Source organism: Pseudophryne corroboree, chromosome 4, assembly GCF_028390025.1.
Source record: "Pseudophryne corroboree isolate aPseCor3 chromosome 4, aPseCor3.hap2, whole genome shotgun sequence".
Taxonomy (NCBI): Eukaryota; Metazoa; Chordata; class Amphibia; order Anura; family Myobatrachidae; genus Pseudophryne; species Pseudophryne corroboree.
This window is the reverse complement of record NC_086447.1, coordinates 267,780,151-267,801,115: the sequence shown is the minus strand read 5'-3', so window position 1 is coordinate 267,801,115 and position 20,965 is coordinate 267,780,151. Positions and strand designations below refer to the sequence as shown.

General features: G+C 41.6%; 1 protein-coding gene across 1 annotated transcript in view; it reads left to right on the top strand.

The window, feature by feature from the left end:
- Positions 1–20,965, top strand: part of PLCH1 (phospholipase C eta 1) — a 469,798-nt gene that overhangs the window by 333,348 nt on the left and 115,485 nt on the right. The window contains exons 6-7 of the mRNA XM_063916111.1: positions 12,284–12,454; positions 19,339–19,432. Of these exons, the coding sequence (XP_063772181.1) occupies positions 12,284–12,454; positions 19,339–19,432 (265 nt within the window). The remainder of the gene's footprint in view (positions 1–12,283; positions 12,455–19,338; positions 19,433–20,965) is intronic.

The following is a 20,965-nucleotide window of genomic DNA, read 5'->3' as shown; positions in this document are numbered from 1 at the left end:
ATAAGCACATTACCTAAGGAAAAAGGGAATCAGCACACTGCAAGTTTCAAAACTCATCTTTAATTGCTTATATGCTTTTTACAAAGCACTCACAGCACCTCTCTTTGCACATATTCACTTTATTGCTAATTTTGCACAAAAACAGCACTTAGTCACTCTTATAAAGAGCAGCACATTGACACACTGTCTTTTTGCATATACGTACAAACTCCACACCAATGACCGGACGGATGGGAATGGAGAGACAGTGCGAATAAAGAACATCCAGATGCAAAGACTTTTTAAACAAAGCGAATTTTCTACATATGTCTGGTACGCATACTTTTACTACCACTAAAGGATTCACAAAGTTTTATTCACAAACACTGAAGGCGCAACTGATTTATCACTAGAACAAACATAGTAGAGTCTTATTTAATATTATACCCCACAGTAGTGCCCTAGTTTCTTTTATGAATCGCAATAGTGGTAAAGTTCACCCTACAGTATGTCACATTTCAGAGCTGCCAGTACACATTATGCTGCACAGTACCCCCAATTCCCATTATGATATATAGTGCTCCCCATTCATATTGTGCCTCATTACAGTACCCCGGTTCATATTATATAACATTAAAATGCCCTCCAGTTCATTTTATACCACACTACAATTAGAAAGTCCGGGGGCATACCTAGATATATTGTAGGCCCAAGGAAAAAGTTTGAAAGGACCCATACGTACCACCCAATGGTGAAAAATGTATATTACATATGTACCTGTGACAGGGAAGGTGGGCCCGTCTCAGCTCTGGGCCTCATAGCAGCTGCACTGCCTGCACCTATGGTAGCTACGCCCTTGGCTATCCTTCAAAACAATAATTTCTGTATGTATGTGTATACATCTACAGTATATGTCTCTCTCTTTCTCTCTCTCTCTCTCTCTCTCTCTATATATATATATATATATATATATGCATTTATTTATACACAGTGTGTTTTGTGTTTTACAGAAAATGCAGTTTTAGACCTTGCGCATGCGCTGAAATAGCTCCATAGCGATTTCAACAGATTGGCGTCTAAAGCTGAATTAGCCCCCATGTGTTTGCTGGCATATCGCCTCTAATTGGATAGACTCCTCACTGCTTCCACTTGTCTGCTGCCTTGTATTAGTTTGTCCATTACCAAATCCTGGGATAAATATAAGTACAGCAATGGTTTAGAAGACAAATGCGTGTATAAGAACATATAACTTCGGATTTCCAGGCAATGCCTTGGCTATCAAGCAATATTTAGAGAAAAAAGTAAATGTGTAAATGTTTGAAATGCAGCAAAATGTCTCAAGCATGGGACTGTTTGCTCCAGTTAAGCTACGTTCAGCAAGAGAGCCTGATCATTAGCCTGTCCTAAAACCCTACATAAAAAGAAGCATATATTAGAGAACCTCTGTCGAATGTTTGGTAAATCCAGAGCAAATCCTCTTAGGCAGATGCTTGAAGCAGAGATAATAATGACATTACTACTGTGACTGCGTCTCTAAGGACAATCTAAAACAGGCCACAAGATCTAGTCCAGGGGTTCTCAAACTCGGTCCTCAGGACCCCACACAGTGCATGTTTTGCAGGTAACCCAGCAAGTGCACAGGTGTATTAATTACTCACTGACACATTTTAAAAGGTCCACAGGTGGAGTTAATTATGTCACTTGTGATTCTGTGAGGAGACCTGCAAAACATGCACTGTGTGGGGTCCTGAGGACCGAGTTTGAGAACCTGTGATCTAGTCTATTGGCGCTCAGGAGTGTGTTTTTCACAGAACTGCTGATGCTCTCATTTCCTTGTGTTCTAGATATGGTGCATTTAGCCTTCTTAAAGAGACACCAAACCTAAAATACTAGTTGCTTTCTTCATACAAAACCTAGAATTATTCCAAAAGAAAGATGTAAGTTGTCCAATGTGTTAAAACAATGAGATTTTTTCGCATTGTTACATGATATACATCTCTCTGGCAGCTGAAGGCAAGCTGTTTCATCAGTATCCGGATGGTAGGTCAACAGTCAATAGGTCGACCACTATTGGTTGACATGGACAAAGTTAACATGGGTAAAAGGTTGACACAGTGAAAAGGTCCACAGGTCGACACATGAAAAGGTTGACTTTTTTATTTTTAACTTTTTCATTATTTACCATCCACGTGGACTACGATTGAGAATAGTAACCTGTGCCAAGCACAGTGGTAGCGGAGTGAGGTACCTTGCCCATGCAAGGGGACGTGGTGCACTAATTGGAGTTCCTGGTCATGTTACGGATAAAACAATACCAAAAACATAAAAAAAACTCATGTCAACATTTAAAGGTGTCAACCTGTCCCATGTCGACAAATAGTGGTCGACCTATGGACTGTCGACCTTATCTAATTCGACCCTTTGATCCATAACCATTTCATCGCCTGTAGTGTCCTTCTGTAGAGTGGCAGACAGAGAGTCTGCTATACATATGAAAAATATCACCCCCCCCCCACACACACACACACACCATGTATTTTCCACACAAAAAGTATATTTACGTTTACATATATGTTTAAGTATATATATATATATATATATATATATACATATGTTATTAATATCTACGTTATATAATCTGATTTGTAGTCCAGAAACACAGAGAAGGAAATTAGCCGTGGATGTAGCTTATCTAGACTTTAGTAAGACTTTTGACACTGTTCCACATCGCAGACAGCTCAATAAACTTGGACTCTTGGTTGCAGGAGAAAAAACAGAGAGTTGTGGTAAATGGAGTGCATTCACAGGAGGGAAATGTTACCAGTGGAGTATCCCAGGGATCTGTACTTGGACCAGTGCTTTTTAATATCTTTATTGGTGACATTGCGAATGGCATTAAAGGGAAAGTATGCCTTTTTGCAGATGACACAAAGGTATGCAACAGGGTAGACACACCAGGTGGGGTAAAACAAATGATTGAGAATCTAGGTAGACTAGAGGAATGGTCAAGAGTTTGGCAATTACAGTTTAATGCCAGAAAATGCAAAATCATGCACTTGGGTCTCAAAAATCCAAAGTCTAAATATAGTAATAATGGCACTATACTGGAAACTACTGAGGAGGAAAGGGATTTAGGAGTCACTATTTCAGGTGACTTAAAGGCAGGTAAGCAATGTAACAAAGCAATGAGGAAGGCTAGTCAGATGCTTGGCTGCATTGGGAGAGGAATCAGCAGCAGAAAGAAAGAAGTAATAATGCCACTGTATAGGTCATTGGTACGGCCTCATCTAGAATACTGTGTTCAATTCTGGAGGCCATATCTTCAAAAGGATATTATTACATTAGAGACTGTACAAAGAAGGGCAACTAAAATGGTGCATGGCCTACATCACAAAACATACCCAGAAAGACTAAACAAATCTCAATATGTATAGCTTGGAGCAGAGAAGGGAAAGGAGGGACATGATAGAAACTTTCAAATATATCAAGGGTTTTAACAAAGTCCAGGAGGGAAACATTCTCCAAATGAAGAGAAGCAATAGGACACGAGGACATGCACTGAGACTGGAGGGGGGGAGGTTCAGGGGAAATTTGAGGAAAAATTACTTCACAGAAAGGGTAGTGGACAAGTGGAATAGCCTCCCATTAGAGGTGGTAGAGGCTAAGACAGTAGAGCAATTTAAACATGCATGGGATAGGCATAAGGATGTGCTTACAAAGAAATAAGGATCAAATAAGGTTTGAGATAAATATATGGTAAAAAAAAAAGGGGCAGACTAGATGGGCCAAGTGGTTCTTATCTGCCGTCAAATTCTATGTTTCTATGTAAATATTGTATTGTATCTTCAAGGTGTGGTTCACCTTTGGTGTGAACCCCCAGCTCTGTAGGAGAGGTCAGCATACAGTGCATCCGGAAAGCATTCATAGCGCTTCACTTTTTCCACATTTTGTTATGTTACAGCCTTATTCCAAAATGGAATAAATTTATTTTTTCCCCTCAAAATTCTACACACAATGGCCCTCATTCTGAGTTGATAGCTAGCTGCTTTCGGTCGCAGCGCGGCGATTAGGTGAAAAAGCGGCATTTCTGCGCATGCGTATGGGCCACAGTACGCACGCGCAAAGTACTTTCACACAAAACTATGCAGTTTTACACAAGGTCGAGCGACGCTTTTCTGTCGCTGTGTTGATCGGTGAGTGATTGACAGGAAGTGGGTGTTTCTGGGTGGTAACTGCCCGTTTTCAGGGAGCGTGCTAAAAAACGTAGGCGTGACAGGTAAACACGCAGGCGTGACTGGGGAAACGGGGGAGTGGCTGGCCGAACGCAGGGCGTGTTTGTGACGTGAAAACAGGAACTAAACAGTCTGCACTGATTGCAAGGTAGGAGTAAGTTTCGAGCTGCTCAGAAACTGCATGAAAATATTTTATAGCAGAACTGCTAACCTTTCGGTTGCACTTCTGCTAAGCTAAGATACACTCCCAGAGGGCGGCGGCCTAGCGTTTGCGCTGCTGCTAAAAGCAGCTAGCGAGCGATCAACTAGGAATGAGGGCCTATACCCCATAATAACAATGGGAAAAAAGTTTTTTGTGATTTTTGCAAATTTATTAAAAATAAAAAACTAAGAAATCACATGTTAATAACTTCACAGCCTTTGCTCATTAATTTGTTGATGCACCTTTGTCAGCAAGTACAGCCTCAAGTCTTTTTGAATATGATGCCACAAGCTTGGCACACCTATCTTTGGGCAGCTTCGTCCATTCCTCTTTGCAGCACCTCTCAAGCTCCATCAGGTTGGATGGGAAACGTCGGCGTACAGACATTTTCAGATCTCTCTGTTCAATCGGATTCAAGTTTGGGTTCTGGCTGGGCCACTCAAGGACATTCACAGAGTTGTCCTGAAGCCACTTCTTTGATATCTTTGCTGTGTGCTTAGGGTCGTTGTCCTGCTGAAAGATGAACCGTCACCCCAGTCTGAGGTCAAGAGCACTCTGTAGCAGGTTTTCATCCTGGATGTCTCTGTACATTGCTGCATTCATCTTTCCTTCTATCCTGACTAGTCTCCCAGTTCCTGCCACTGAAAAACATCCCCACAGCATGATGCTGCTGCCACCACCATGCTTCACTGTAAGGATGGTATTGGCCTGGTGATGAGCGGTGCCTGGTTTCTTCCAAACATGACTCATGGCATTCACGCCAAAGAGTTCACTCTTTGTCTCATCAGACAAGAGTATTTTGTTTCTCATGGTCTGAGCGTCCTTCAGGTGCATTGTGGCCAACTCCAGGCGGGCTACCATGTGCTTTTTACTAAGGAGTGTCTTCCGTCTGGCCACTCTATAGGCCTGAGTGATGGATTGCTGCAGAGATGGTTGTCCTTCTGGAAGATTCTCCTCTCTCCACAGAGGAATGCTGTAGATCTTACAGAGTGACCATCGGGTTCTTGATCACCTGCCTGACTAGGGCCCTTCTCCCCCGATCACTCAGTTTAGACGGCCGGCCAGCTCTAGTAAGAGTCCTGGTGGTTCCGAACTTCTTCCATTTATGGATGATGGAGGCCACTGTGCTCATTGGTGACCTTCAAAGCAGCAGATATTTTTCTGTACCCTTCCCCAGATTTGTGCCTTGAGACAATCCTGTCTCGGAGGTCTACAGACAATTCCTTTGCTTGGTTTGTGCTCAGACATGCACTGTCAAGTGTGGGACCTTATGTAGACCGGTGTGTGCCTTTCCAAATTATGTCCAATCTACTGAATTTACCACAGGTGGACTCCAATTAAGCTGTAGGAATATCTCAAGGATGATCAGTGGAAGCAGGATGCACTTGAGCTCAATTTTTAGCTTCATGGCAAAGGCTACTTATGTACTTATGTACATGTGATTGCTTAGCTTTTTATTTTTAATAAATTTGCAAAAATCTCAAAAACTTTTTTCATGTTGTCATAATGGGGTATTGTGTGTAGAATTTTTTTTGGGGGGGGATTTATTTATTCCATTTTGAAATAAGGCTGTAACATAACAAAATGTGTAAAAAGTGAAGCACTGTGAATACTTTCCGGATGCACTGTATACTGCCTCCTCAGTGTAATATGGTTCCCTGTTTCATATAATGGGGGTGAGGGCCTGTTGGATTTGGCTAGGTAATATCAAGAGTGGACATTCCAAAATAGAACTTTGATTTTCACAAAAACCCGTCCGTCTCATTTCTAGAAAATAAGTGTTTGCCCTGAAAATATGTCTAGTTCTCGTGATCTGAATATCCTGTACTGCTACACTTGACTTTTTTTTGCTAACAAGATGCAGTAACTCATTGGCAGAGATCAGCCAGGAAGTCAGCACCTGGCATGTATGCTATATCGCAGTGGTTCTCAAACTCTGTCCTCAGGACCCCAACAGTTCACATTTTTAGGCCACAAAGCAGGTGCACAGGTGTATTCATTACTCACTGACATATTTTAAAAGATCCACAGTTGGAGCTAATTATTTTATGTGCGATTCTATGAGGACACAAGGAAAACATGAACTGTTTGAGGACAGAGTTTGAGAACCTACATTATGCTATATGGGACTGAGTCTACCAGTGACTGGAATTGTGTAGCACAGTGTCTCACAAACTCGGTTCTCATGGCACTCTATCAGCCCAGGTTTTAAAGATATCCATGCATAAAGCCAGCGGACTTAATTAGTGCTTCAGTCAGTTTGATTATACCATTTCTGCAGAGGCATGGACATCCTTAAAACCTGTACTGTTAGGGTGCCTTGAGCACCGAGTTTATGAAAGCCTGGTGTAGCATGATTCTTCTGCAAGACACTCAACTGACAATGTGTATGATTATGGCAGGTGCTTCCAATGTTGTCCCAGAATATCCCATAAATATTCGATTGAGTCAGAACTGGTGAGTAAGAAGGACATTCAATATGGACAGCATTGTAGTTACGCTTTTGAAACAATTCTCACACATATCCTTTGCGGATTTGGGCAGTGCCTTCCTGGAAGACACTCCCCACCCTGCCACTACACATCACAAAAGAAATGCTGCTGCATGGGTAAAGATGATTACTCAGAACTATGATGTAGCAATTAGCATTGACCTTCGCTTTTAAAGGGAATGACTGCACACATAACATGATAGAAAAATGAGCCCCATTAGTTATAAACTCTCTAGAACCTTTAACCCCTGAGGTGAATACTCTTTTTGGTTGGCTTCACCTGTGTGTTAGACTGTTAGATGAAAACATGTACAGTAGAAGAAAGATCTATTTGACCATATCACCATCCCGTGCTCGGTAGTACATTATATATGCTCTACACGTCAGAGAACATGCAAACATGCCTGGTCTGATGAGCTGTTTGTGCCTTGCTGTTATGATTACACTCAGTTTTGTAGGTTTATAGGTGGCGCCTTATGATGCTCATGCAATTACCCACTGCCCAGCATTCTTTAAGTCTCCTGCAGCCAAAGACTTCACTTATAGCATCTGCCTTTCCAGGGTGAATTAGGTCCACCCCGTACTCAGATGCCCCTAGGTTTTATGTATATACAAGGTGACTATCGGAGGCTGGGCAGGGGTAAATGCAGTACGGTGAGACATCACCTGACACAACCTTACTACTGTGCTGAGGCACAGACTGTGGAATGCACCAATGAGTGAGTGCAACAATGCAAAGGTTGGAATATTATCAAAACACAATCACTATACACATGCAACAATGCACAGGATGTTATGAGCAACAAGACTGTAAATACAAATTATATTAAAATGCAACAAGGTGGATACAATAAAGAAATGCAGGCAAGACAGTGCCTGTGTGAGAACTCCACACCAAAACCTGAATACTAGACTTGCTGGGTCAGATCAGGAAGTCAGTCAGGCAGGGTCTCAGAATCATAGGCTTGACAGGTTCTCACAGGAGCTGACAGGTTCTCACCAGACCAGGAACTATCACCAGCGATTTGGGAGAGGCCAGGAAGAGAATATAAATGGTGCTGCACCAATAAAACCCAGGAGTCTTAATTAATAAACTCTATGCAGCTGCTCTGCTGCAGTATATTGAGCTACAGCTGAGTTACTAATTACCCAGCAACGAGGAACGCTGTATGCCTCTGGCGTCCCCGCTGCTAGAAGTCCAGCGGCTCACAGCGCCCGGCGTCAGCCTGTTGCTAGGCGCCGGGCGGGGACCAGAAGGCTGTGCGCCCAATGTCCGCGCGTTGTTAGGCGCTGGGCAGGGATCAGAGGGAGGCACGGCATCCAAGCTCCTAAGCAACGGCCGGGACGCGTGCCACCCGGTGCTAACACTTACAGCCATGCAATGATATCCTTCTCTGTGGTGTTCTCAGGATATCTTTGTTGATGAAATTAAATGTTTGCACCATAGGCTGAATTTTTATTTAAAAGGATATTTTACACTGTATATTGCGGAGAACTGAAAGAGGGCATAGTAACCAATCATAGTTTTTTTCAAACTGGAATACATAAATGACAGAATGACAGACTCCAGCTGTGCATCAATTCCAGAGATGTTTCCCACTGTATTTTCAGTGCCTTCTCACATATATCTTAGAACAAGGGATGTCAGAAATCATACTGACGTTGGTTTCGCAGTAGTTGCAGGTATTAAAATGATTAACAAAATGATTAGTTCTTTATAACATTAAATACTGATTTCAAACAGGCTCACATTTTTTAATAACACATTATTAAACACAACCAAATTTACAGCAGTTAGAGCTGAATTATCAAACTAATATTTGTCTGCTCACAGCTTCGGAACAAAGTAATTACTTTCATACAACAAAATAGAAATCCTGTATAGAATTTCTCCATACAATAGGTACGGGGACTGCATGAGAGAAATGATTACAAGGAGAGACACCTACAAGTTATAGACAAGTAACATGATTGTCCAAGATTGTATTATCTTATTGTGGCTATATTATACAGACATATAATCATATTGGGCATTATTGTCATTGTCAATTTGAGAAGTGACACACGATGATACTTCACCTCATCATTTTTATTTTTTACATTTATTTATAACATCTCTATGACCATTCACTTAATTCTGCCCTTGAGTCCGTTGCTCCCACGGCCACTATTTGTCTATGACAATTTCTCCAGCAACCTTTGCACCATACTGTGATCTGCTTTCTCAGAAAGTGACCTTGTCCCTCTGATCTGCCATGACATCTCTTCCCCCCATCCTGAGAGTTACTGATCTTGTCTTCTTCCACTCGAGTCTCAGGTGTCTGCACCATACTCACCTCCTCCCCTTCCTCATCCCCATCCTCTCTCTCCTCCTCTAGTGCCTCCCACCTGTTGCCTGCTCCCATTGTGCCCAGCTAGTCAATTTATCCCTTTCCTGGTCTCACCCATTCCTAAGAAACCCTTAAAAATTTTTTTGCTATAAATATTATACCTCTGCCTGTGCATCCATGCTCCTTGAGCATGTTGTATACAACCACTTAACCACCTTCCTCTCCTCACACTCCAATCTGACTTTCAGTCTCTTCACTCCACAAAAGAAACACCCTCATCAAGTTTACCAGTGACATCCTTACAGCAAAATACAAGAATTATTTCTTTATTCTTGTATTTATTGACCTTTCAGCTGTATTTTATACCCTTCATCACCTCCTCAGAATCCTCCACTCAATTGGCTTCCACGACTCAGCACTCTCATGAGGGGCAGGATGTACTAAACCTGAAAATGTGGCCGAAGCTCTGAAAGTGTCGTTTTTGGAGTATTAGCTGCATTCCCATAGGTACCAAGCCCTGGAATGCTTTAGATGGCGTTGCCCAGTAGAAGCCTATGGCTGGGTACACACTTACAGATGTCAGTGACATCGCGCAAGATCCCCCCCCGCAAATAAAATCGTTAATGCACACCGTTTGCATCTCGTCAGTGACGGCATGCACCCACATCCAGGTTCATGTCATCTCATACAATATCTTTAGATTTCAAATTGAAAACTAAAGATATTGTACCTCGTTAATGACCCGCTGGAGCGCACATCGTTAACGATGTAGGGTATACACATTTGCTGATGTATACGATATATCATCTGCTCTGCTGGTTCGGACGATATATTGCGCGCACATCGGCAAGTGTGTACCCAGCCTATGGGTTTCTTTTTCACATTCCTTCTGAGTGGCATCCAGTCAGATCCCTCCCATTGTTTCCTGTGGCAGGTTTGCCTATACTCAGATGGACTAGCGGGTCATAAACCCAAAAGTCCTTCCATCACAAAGGACGGCTCTCATTGGTAACCGCGTCAGTCTTTTTTTTCCCTCCTTGATCACCTCCTCCCGATCTCATCTTCAGGATGTGTCTTGTCCTGCTCTCAACCTCTGAAATGCCATGTCCAATAAGACTTTCCTCAAGCCTCCCGTCCAATAAGACTTTCCTCAAGCCTCCCAGCCTTTGAATGTTTATTTAAGATTAATCTCTTTATTTAAACCTACCCACTTTCTAAATTTCCAATCTGTGCTTTCACCATTGCTACTTCTCTCTCTCCATTTGTGTCTGCTTCTCTAGATTGGAAGCTTTTGCATGAATGGGGCTCTTCCACTAGTATTCTCTATGTCATTCTCTCATCTAAACACTTTAGTTATCTCTATACAGTATTTATGTTTTTGTCTGTACTGTTTTCTACTTATAACAAACAAAATAGCAGCGCTAGAATCAAAAAATTAGATGTGAATTCAACACAACGATATATATCACTAGGAACAAATGGAGATGAATGGACTGAAAAGAAAAGGTACCAAATTATTTATTAACATGGATGATTAAAAGTGCACAGCATTGCCGAAGCAATATAAAATTGGTAAATGATAATAAAACTACTACTACCAGATGATCAGATGATCCATTCCAGCACATTGATGACACCGCAATTACCAACTCAGCAGTGAGGAATCCGCAACCTGGTGAGGACTAAGGACCCCAAAGATCCCATCCATATAAAGGGACGTTATTCAGAGGACTCCTTTCCTCCAGCGGTAATTATTGTGGTAACTATCACCAACAGAACTGTGCCACCAGTTCCAATGTTTATTCTGATCCAATCATCTGACGTCCACACTAATTAAGGAACGGACATACACAAAATAGCTCCCCGGTGATCTGTATATTGATTTTATTATCATTTACCAATTTTATATTGCTTCGGCAATGCTGTGCACTTTTAATCATCCATGTTAATAAATAATTTGGTACCTTTTCTTTTCAGTCCATTCATCTCCATTTGTTCCTAGTGATATATATCGTTGTGTTGAATTCACATCTAATTTTTTTATTCTAGCGCTGCTATTTTGTTTGTTATTTGTTGTTTCTTTAATCGCAGGATTGACTAGTCTTGCTTGTGTGGCAGCTGCTCAAAATTAGCACAGCAGCCCTTCTTGCGCCTGATTTTACCCCGGTTAAACTCCCCCTTTTGTTTTCTACTTATGCATGTTTTAACACTATGGGGATATGTATTAAATCTTGGAGAGAGATAAAGTGGGGAAACAATCAGCTTCTGTAATTTATCTAGAACAGCCTATACAATGACAATTAAAAGCTGATTGGTTAGCATGGGCAACAAGCTCCAAATTATCTCTCTCCAAGATTTGCTAAATCTGCCCCTGAGTGCTTTTGGAACTCTTGTGGCACCCTGTAAATAAAAGATAATAATAGTAATTGGGCAAAGCTGGATGCTATTAATATTTTTACCATGTAATATGAGTTAATGCGGGAAATTCAGTTAGCATCGTGGGGATATAACTCCTGGGTTAATTACTCAGATCTCTTCAGTTGACTGTGTTGCACCCCGCACTTAACTCAGGAGATGCACCTTGCAGCAACTAATGTCTGTGGCTTTGTCTCGGTACTCTGCATCTCCTGGGTTCAGTGCCAAGCATGATGCTGGTACCGCAATAGTCAATGACAATTTCTGCTCACACCATCAGGAGGGCAGGATCAAAAATAGCTCCAGGCACTTAGCCTGGTAGCTACATGCCTGCAGTGTTAATTTAACACCCCCCCCCCCCCCCTCATTTTTATCACACTTTATTATGTATTTTAATAAGATGTTCACAACGTAACAGGGGGTGCTCCTAGCAACCTGCAAAGAATGATGATTGATCTACATATTAAAAGATATATGGGGCCGGATGTAATGACGTCCCAGTTCGGCCGGCATCCCGCACGGCCGCTGACCTTGGGCGTCATTACATCTGGCCCCTGGTCATTAGGTTTTTCTCTTTTATTATTGACTGGTCTGAGTGTGTTTATATATTGATATGAAATCATTTGTTTCGCAGGAAGCAGACACTGATGAAAATCAGGGCACGTTAACCTTTGAGGAGTTCTCTGTGTTTTACAAGATGATGTCATTACGGAGAGACCTGTACCTCCTCCTTCTAAGTTACAGTGACAAGAAAGATCACGTAACAGTGGATGAACTTGCTCAGTTTCTTAAACAGGAACAAAAGGTTTGAAACTGAAATTTAATTCCTAATGCAAAATGTGCAATCGTGTGTATATACAGTATGTATAATCTTATATTGATCTAATATTTTATTAGTACAGCTTAACCTATATCATGTCATTTTATTTCACTATATAAACTCAATAACGCTCTATGAACAGCATTTTTAAGCTTCATGTGACTGCATTCATGCCCTCATATCCTTTAATAGACTTACAGATTACTGCACCTACAGTAGGAAGCTTCACTGTGATCACATATTTTGAGTTCATATCATGTTGCAAAAGCTATTTGCATTTTATGGTATTTAGTTTTGTATGTATGTATTGAAAGATGGCAATAAGAATTGTGTGGGTGGCTTTGGTGTGTTTTTCTGAATCCATAATTATTGCTAAGAGAGTGTGGCCACTGGACAAATGAGTCACATAAAGTGCAATGAGGAAAATATGAGTATCTGCTAAAAACGTGATGTGCAGAGATTATTATAGAAGGACTATTATGGACAATATTAACGACAATCAGCTTTTCCAATAAATACATTTCTTATATATATATATATATATATATATATATATATATATATATATATATATGTGTAGAAAGGAACGACACCACGCCACTTGTGAGGTAGGTTCTCAGTAAAACATAAATAATAAAATTGCTAAAAAACACACGTAACCTTGTTAAAAGGTGTCTGCCAACCCCTAAGAGTGCAATCCTGGTACAGTACTGCTGGGAAAAGTATATAAAGGGGGGGATAAGGGTACCGGCGACTTGTGTTGTTTAAAATGCAATAGTTAAAAATAGATTTAAAAGCCAAAAAATATATAATAATACAAACGAGCTTTAATATCACATAAAAGCGGATCAAAACATAAAATGTACTTCAAAATATTGATAAAAGCATATAAACATAAAAGGTCTTTGTAAAAAGTAAGGAATTCTGACTTAGCTTTTAAAAATAGGCAAGGGAGTCACCACAGGGAGCCCAACGCGTTTCGTCACAACTGACTTCTTCAAAGGGCGTTGGGCTCCCTGTGGTGACTCCCTTGCCTATTTTTAAAAGCTAAGTCAGAATTCCTTACCTTTTACAAAGACCTTTTATGTTTATATGCTTTTATCAATATTTTGAAGTACATTTTATGTTTTGATCCGCTTTTATGTGATATTAAAGCTCGTTTGTATTATTATATATTTTTTGGCTTTTAAATCTATTTTTAACTATTGCATTTTAAACAACACAAGTCGCCGGTACCCTTATCCCCCCATTTATATATATATATATATATATATATATATATGGGCAACGTTTCGGGGTGAACCCCCTTTCTCAAGTCCACCAACAGTTTTCCGTGGATGTGTTGTTGCTGGGCTTGAGAAAGGGGGTTGCACCCCAAAACGTTGCCCTTGCCTGAATACACGTTGATGCTGATTAAAAGTCTCAGAGTGCCGTTCCTTTGGGGAGAAATATATATATGTGTATATATATATATATATATATATGTGTGTGTGTGTGTGTGTACTGTATACACATACACATATGCCCATATACACGTACATGTCTGTTGTTTATTTTGTAATAATTAATTTTCCTTGGCAAAAATAAAGAATTTTCACACACCAAAAAAGGGGACATGGTCTCGCCTTGCAGGAAAATACTACCGTATACCCCAGTTTTGGAAACTGCATGCCCAGACATTGGCCACCACAGGGGAAAAAAATCCTGATTCATGTCCTTTGCATTATTTGCCGTTTTTCCTCCTTATAGTAATGCCCCTTATACAATATAACACACACCGTAATGTCCTTTCTACATTATGCCACATCCCGTAATTCCCATTACACAATGACACACATCATAATGCCCATTACACAATGACACACACCATAATGCCCATTTCACATTATGCCACACACCGTAATGCCCATTACACAATATGCCACACACACACACACCGTAATGCCCATTACACAATATGCCACACATGTAATGCCTATTACACATTATGCCACACACAGTTATGCCCCTGACACCATTTAATGCCCCACACACAATAATGCCCCTTACCAATTATGCCCCTCAATAAGGCATCTAATTACTTTTAAAATACCTGCTCATTGTCAGGGGTCCCATGCTCATTGTCAGGAGCTTTATGATCGTTGCTAAGGATTTTATGCTCATTACAAAGGGTTTCATGCTCATTGTTAGGGGTCTCCTGATCGTTGCCAAAGGTCTCCTGTCCATTGCCAAGGGTCTCCTATTCCTTGCCAAGGGTGTCATGCTAATTGTCAGGGGTCTCCTGCTTGTTGCCAGTGGTCTCCCGCTCACTGCCAGGGGTCTCCTGCTCGTTGCTAAGGGTTTCATGCTCATTGTCAGGGGATTCATGGGAGAATATGCATTTCTGCATCTTCTCCCGATGGTGCCAGTGTTCACGACACTTCCACGTCACTGACAGATTGTAGAGGTCAAGTATGATCTCTATCATCTGTCTCCTGCTAAGCAGTGGCCATTTTTAAAGGGCATTTTACACAGGGGGCAGACGGGCACCCCATCAGCCCGCGGTACTCCCAAGAGACTGCGGGGGCTAGGTACACACTGTGTTCCTCCCCACACACGACGGCAAAAAAAATGCTGGCATTTTGATGTATAGGGCAAAGCTGTATCACCAGTGATTTTCAACCCATTTTCAACAGTCATAGGTATTTTGCCATCTGATAAATGTGCCCCCAAAGAGTTAGCTCTATATAAAAATTGTATATGTTAAGCCGGTAAAGTATCACTACAATGCACCATTTAAATCAAATATGAAATTACCAAAGGTATAAACGTACTTCTTGGGACATAGGTAAGGATAAACAGTATGAATACAAAGATAAGTGTATAACATATCCATTAAACAAATAAGGGAAATAAGGACACGGTTCAGCAAAATGTTGTGAATAGTTAGACAGAAATCCAGAGGCAACTATAAACTGCGGATTGTGCATGATGTGTTATTAAGGAGAAAGAAAAACAAAAGAGGAGAAGAGAAGTGGAGGGGGAAGAGACAAAAGTAAGAGTGACGGGCAAAATGAGGACTGGGGTAGGGCGAGATAGAAGGAGAATGCTCACACCGAGTGAACTAAGGGGACCCAAGAGGGGGGTGATCTAGTCAGGTCAAGAGCACTAAACTGCCATCAAATTAATTATAGCCTGAGGATGTCACGTTGTGAGGTAGGGCTTAATGTAATAAAATCATCCTAACACCTGTGGTATGAATTTATATTAATTGCATAGGATTCATCAAGTTATGGCTTGAAAACAGACACTCGCCCAACGAGATATGGGCAGGGTATATCACTCTACATCCAGCAGCTATATCACTGACATCAGGCTGCTGCGCTCATCTCCAAATACTTAAAGTGATGCCACCTATAAAATGACCAGTGTTCTTTCCACCATTTTTTAAAAACCTGCAGTATTTATTTCTCTATAATGTAGTACATCACATGTAATAGTATTGCTGCACCCACATGCTCTGTTGCATTGATTCAATCATGCATGTGGCTGCACATTATGCCCAGATGTCGTAGTTCAATCACTGGGCTCCATTACCAGTTCACAATGCACACTATAAAAGGGTCATGTAAAGTTACCCCATTTTCCATGAAAACACTCAGGTGCAGAATGTGTAAAATGTCTATAAACAGATTTTTGCAAGTCACCGGACATACCTCAAGATGCGCCCAGGCTCAGCTGTGGAGGGCAGCGGATGGAAAGTTTTATGCAGCATATTACAGTAGTGTATGCACAAAGATGGCGCCAGCAGATAAAAGGAGTACATTCGTGAAGTTTACACCAGGAAATGTGGCGTGATAGTAAATGCTAAAACACACTCAAATACAAGTGCAAATACAACACTAAAGTACTAATCAAGTTCAAATAAACACAAACATTTGGATTTAAGTAAAACAAAAATCAAATGCGAATCTGCTTTCCTGCTTTGGGTCGATTGCAAATTTCGAATAAATATATGATGCAAATAGATTGCAGCAGTCACCTTTTCCACTGGCTCAAAAATCCCGGGTTGTTGCACATGAGCACACATGAACCCGGGATTTTTGTCAGTGGAAATGGCTCCATATAATAATAATAATAATAATAATAATTTTATTTATATAGCGCTCTTTCTCCAATAGGACTCAAGGCATATGGGTCCAGTCACCCGGGAATCCTTCCTGGTTAACTAGCAGGGCTTTACCCAGGAAGGTCCCGGGTGGGCTGCAGTGGAAATGAGTTATTATTATTATTATTATTATCCTTAACAAGTTACCCTTGTCGTCTGACAGGGGACCCATTTCCAGCCTGAGGAGAGCAGCGTTCCGTCGCAATGAGATGATGTCATCTTCAAGCACCGGCAACGACACCTGTGTGCACTGTAAATGGCATCAATCTGATAATAACTCGGATCGTTGCGGTGGTGGAAAAGGGGTACATCTTGGGTCTGACCCAGTTTGGAACAGTGTTCCAAATTTCGGGTTGGACCCAGGATTTCAATGGAAAAGCAGATAAAGCTATTGGCGGATCAGGCAGTGTGTTGTGCATACCCACTGCCCGATCTGTCATGACTAATGTCACGAACTGGGCGGCCATTTACATGTTCATGCCCACTTGAGCCGTCAGTCACCACCGGCTAGTGCAGGAAGTGTACAGGCAGTCGGCTGACCGCCCGTACACACTGAACAATGCACCAATATATCTGTAGGGCCGACACGTTATGTCTGTGAACGACGACGTTCACAGACATATCATGGTACACACTGGCCAACGGACCAGCGATATATTGTTGGTACACACTGTCAGCGATATATCAGCCGTTCAATAGAAAGCCATAAATATCGCCCAGCGTGTACACACCTTAAGAATGTTCTATGGGCATTTGCACACAGGTGTGCTTACCTCTACATCAGCTTTTATACAGTATGTGCATTAGTCTTCCATGTTGAATGTTGAAATCACATTCTGTAATTGGGGTTACTGATTTGTTTTGTGTGTCAGTTTTTTTATGCACGATTAGGCCAGGATTCAATTAGCTAATTGATCTCCCGGGGATATCCAATTAGCCCCGAAGCCAGGAGTTATCAGGGATTGTTTTCAACTGCCTCAGCGGGTCAAAAAAAAAAAATCCTTGATAACTAGTGGGCTAATGGATGCTGCGACCCTGTTAATATGTGAATCTGTGAACTTTTCACAGATTCTGCATGCAAATGGCTGTTAACCTGCATTAACTCTCATTAACACACTACATTAACTGGCGTTAACCTGGCTATCGGGTGAAAAAGGGAGTATAATTGAATTGTCCTGAGCGTTAAACCCGGAGACAACCTCAATTTTTCATCCGTTGTAAATTTAGCGCAGCTAATTGAATACTGCCCTTAATCCATGTCAGGGAATGACTGTTAAAATAAGTACATTACAAAATGGCATACAGTGTTACCACATAATAGTTTGCTCTTGAAAGTGACTGTGATTACACAAGTTACAGTTCTGCCCAATAAAAGATAAACTAGAGTACTCATTATGAGGTTAATTATGGGGACAGCCCTTCTTCTCGCTGTGCCGGTAGATGTGTACCCAGTAACAAATTCTCCAATAGGCACATTAGGCACGTGCCTAGGGGCGACACTTGGATTCTTGTATGGGTACTGTCAACCCGAAATGTACCTGTAACTGCAAAATATTTCCACTGTACTGTACCATATGTCATATTGAATGGAGTGTACACGGGTAGGACACGCACAGACTTCCCCTGTAAGCTGTACTACTTAGTAAATATGTATACATCATTAGAAATAAAGAAATGTCGTAGATAGTGCCTTTTTCTTTGTTATTCTATTAAATTGGCTATCATCATGTGAGGAGCTTATAAACAATCAATAAATTTTTTTTTAAATTAGGCGGGGTGGCCATTACTGTTGTGCCTAGGGGCAGTAGCGGATCTTGCCACGGGCAAGCAGGACTATTGCCCGGGGCGCCGCCTTCTGGAGGGCGCTGCCGCCGTCCGGGGGGTGCCGCACCATGGCAAGATCCGCTACTGCTGTGCTACCCGCTGTGTCCCCCGCTGTGAAGGGAACTAGACACTACGCGTCTAGTTTCCCTTCGTGGAGAGGACCTTTGCTGTGTGGTGCGCGATGATGTCATCGCGCACCGCACAGTATTGTGGGACTGACACAGACGCTAGGGGTCATAATTGACCTCTAGTGTCTGTCTATGCCAGATCTGAGGAGAGGAGCGCCGTCGGCGGAGGTCTGCAGCGGTCGGGAATCAGGAGCGGGGATAGTAAGTATTCATTTTCTTTTCTCTCTTTCAGCGGCGCTACTCTACTGTATAGGGGGCGTAACTGACCACGCCCCCTGTATGAAGCCACGCCCCTATTTCCCACCCGGGCCGCCAAAAGGGCTAGAACCGGCCCTGCCTAGGGGCGCCCTCACCACTAAATCCAACTCTATGTGTACCTACTGTAGTTTATTCATATTATATTTGTCCGCTTATGGTTGAGTATCGATTCTGTATATTGTGTTCATTTCAAAGCTTTGGTTACCTTTGCGCTGTAGATTTATCCAGCAAAATCATTGAAAATATCAATATGCACTCATGGCATCTGGTCTTTGTTTTATGCGATATATATACTGCATCTTTTGTAGATGAAAAGTAAGATCTTTTGGAGAACTACTAAAATTCAATATTTATAACTGTTTTGCTGACAGTTTATTTATGGTTCACTGCCTCTCAAGCTTTATCAAAGGGATTTCTGCCATAGCCCTGGGTCCAGACTTTCCACTGAATTAACACTCAGTGTACTATAGAAGAGAACATCTCACAACAGTACTGTCATTTTTTCCATACAGATGAATAATGTGACAACAGAATACTGTCTTGACATTATACAGAAGTTTGAAGTGTCAGAAGAAAACAAGGAACAAAATGTGCTGGGAATAGAAGGTATGATTTGCGTATGATTGAGATAAATATTATTCTGTAAAGAAATTAGGTGTTTATTATTAACCATATATGTTTAGCTTGCTGTCTGAACCAAATTATTGTTGGAAGATGGAGAAGAGAAAGTGCAGAGAAGTAAAAAATCTTCATGAATCTGTGTGACTGGCTTCCGGTCTTATAGGTAACACATGTTTTTGTCTATTGAAGGATTCAAACACAGGGCACTCTGTGAATTTTACTGTGTTACACTTTAGTTTTTCAGATTCTTTAGTAGAAAGTCAAACTTACTTCACTGTTTTACTGTAATGCTTCATTTTATGTGCATTTCACATTCAGGATTCACGTTATCCTTTACAGTACACATTTGTCTCCACTAAAAGATTAATGGGTCTTTCATCTATGGGGTGCTTTTTTTGACATATGTTTTCTAACAGAGTTTGATACCTTTTATTTTATTTACTTGGTGGCTTTTGTGCACTTTTTGTTCATTGCAAACTGTTGATTATATAACAGATTTTTAAACCTTGTTACAAAGTAATAGCTGAGATGCACAAATGCTGATACAATCAGTAAGACATTTCTAGTTTGCTGTTAAATTATTAGTTCATAGGCTTCTGCATTGTTGCTTCTCTAAGCTAATAAACCAAGACATTAGGGGGGAATGTAATAGGGTGTGAGAATGAGGAAGTGAGAGATTTTGTGAGAGTTCTCTTGTTGTTTTTTTTAAAGTGGTAGTCATTTACATTGCAAAATAAACCTGGTTTTGTCATGTAAATGATTGTAACTTAAAAAAAAACGGAGAACTCTCACAAAATGTTTCACTTCCTGATTCTCACACCTTATTACATTCCCCCCAAAATAATTTTAAAACTAACCTTGTTTAGTAATAAATACAGTAATGCATACCTCCCAACTGTCCCGATTTTCGCGGGACAGTCCCGTTTTTTGGGGACTGTCCCGCTGTCCCACCCGCGGGCCGCAGTGTCCCGCGGTGGGGAGGTCAGTTGGGAGGCTCTGTCAATCGCTGCTCTGCTTAGCAGAGCAGCGGTGAATAGACGCTGTGCGCATGCGCACAGCGTCTATTCAGTGGAGTCAGAGGGAGAGGGAGCATGCCAGCGGCTCACAGAGCGCTGGGCATGCCCCCTCAGTGACAAAAATGGGGGCGTGGCTCGCGAGCGCGGGTCCTCCGTGAAGCCACGCCCCCTTTTCATAGGCCACACCTCTTTTTCTGGAACACGCACGGCTTCGCCGCGCAAGTGTCCCGCTCCACAGAACAGTAAAGTTGGGAGGTATGGTAATGGGTTTTGGGGGTTTTCAGAGCTACACCTAGCACAGGTTTTCAGTGCAGAACTTCAGCATCGAGTTACATACAGTAGTTACGTAGTTAGTGAGGTTGAAAAGAGGCAAAATGGCCATTGGGTTCAACCTGTATTCTGTGTTAAGGCCTGTATCCACTGGCCGATGTGGGAGAGATGTGTGCTGAGCGAACCGCTCAGCACACATCTCTCCCACCGCTCAGCGCAGCGCGATGTGTGC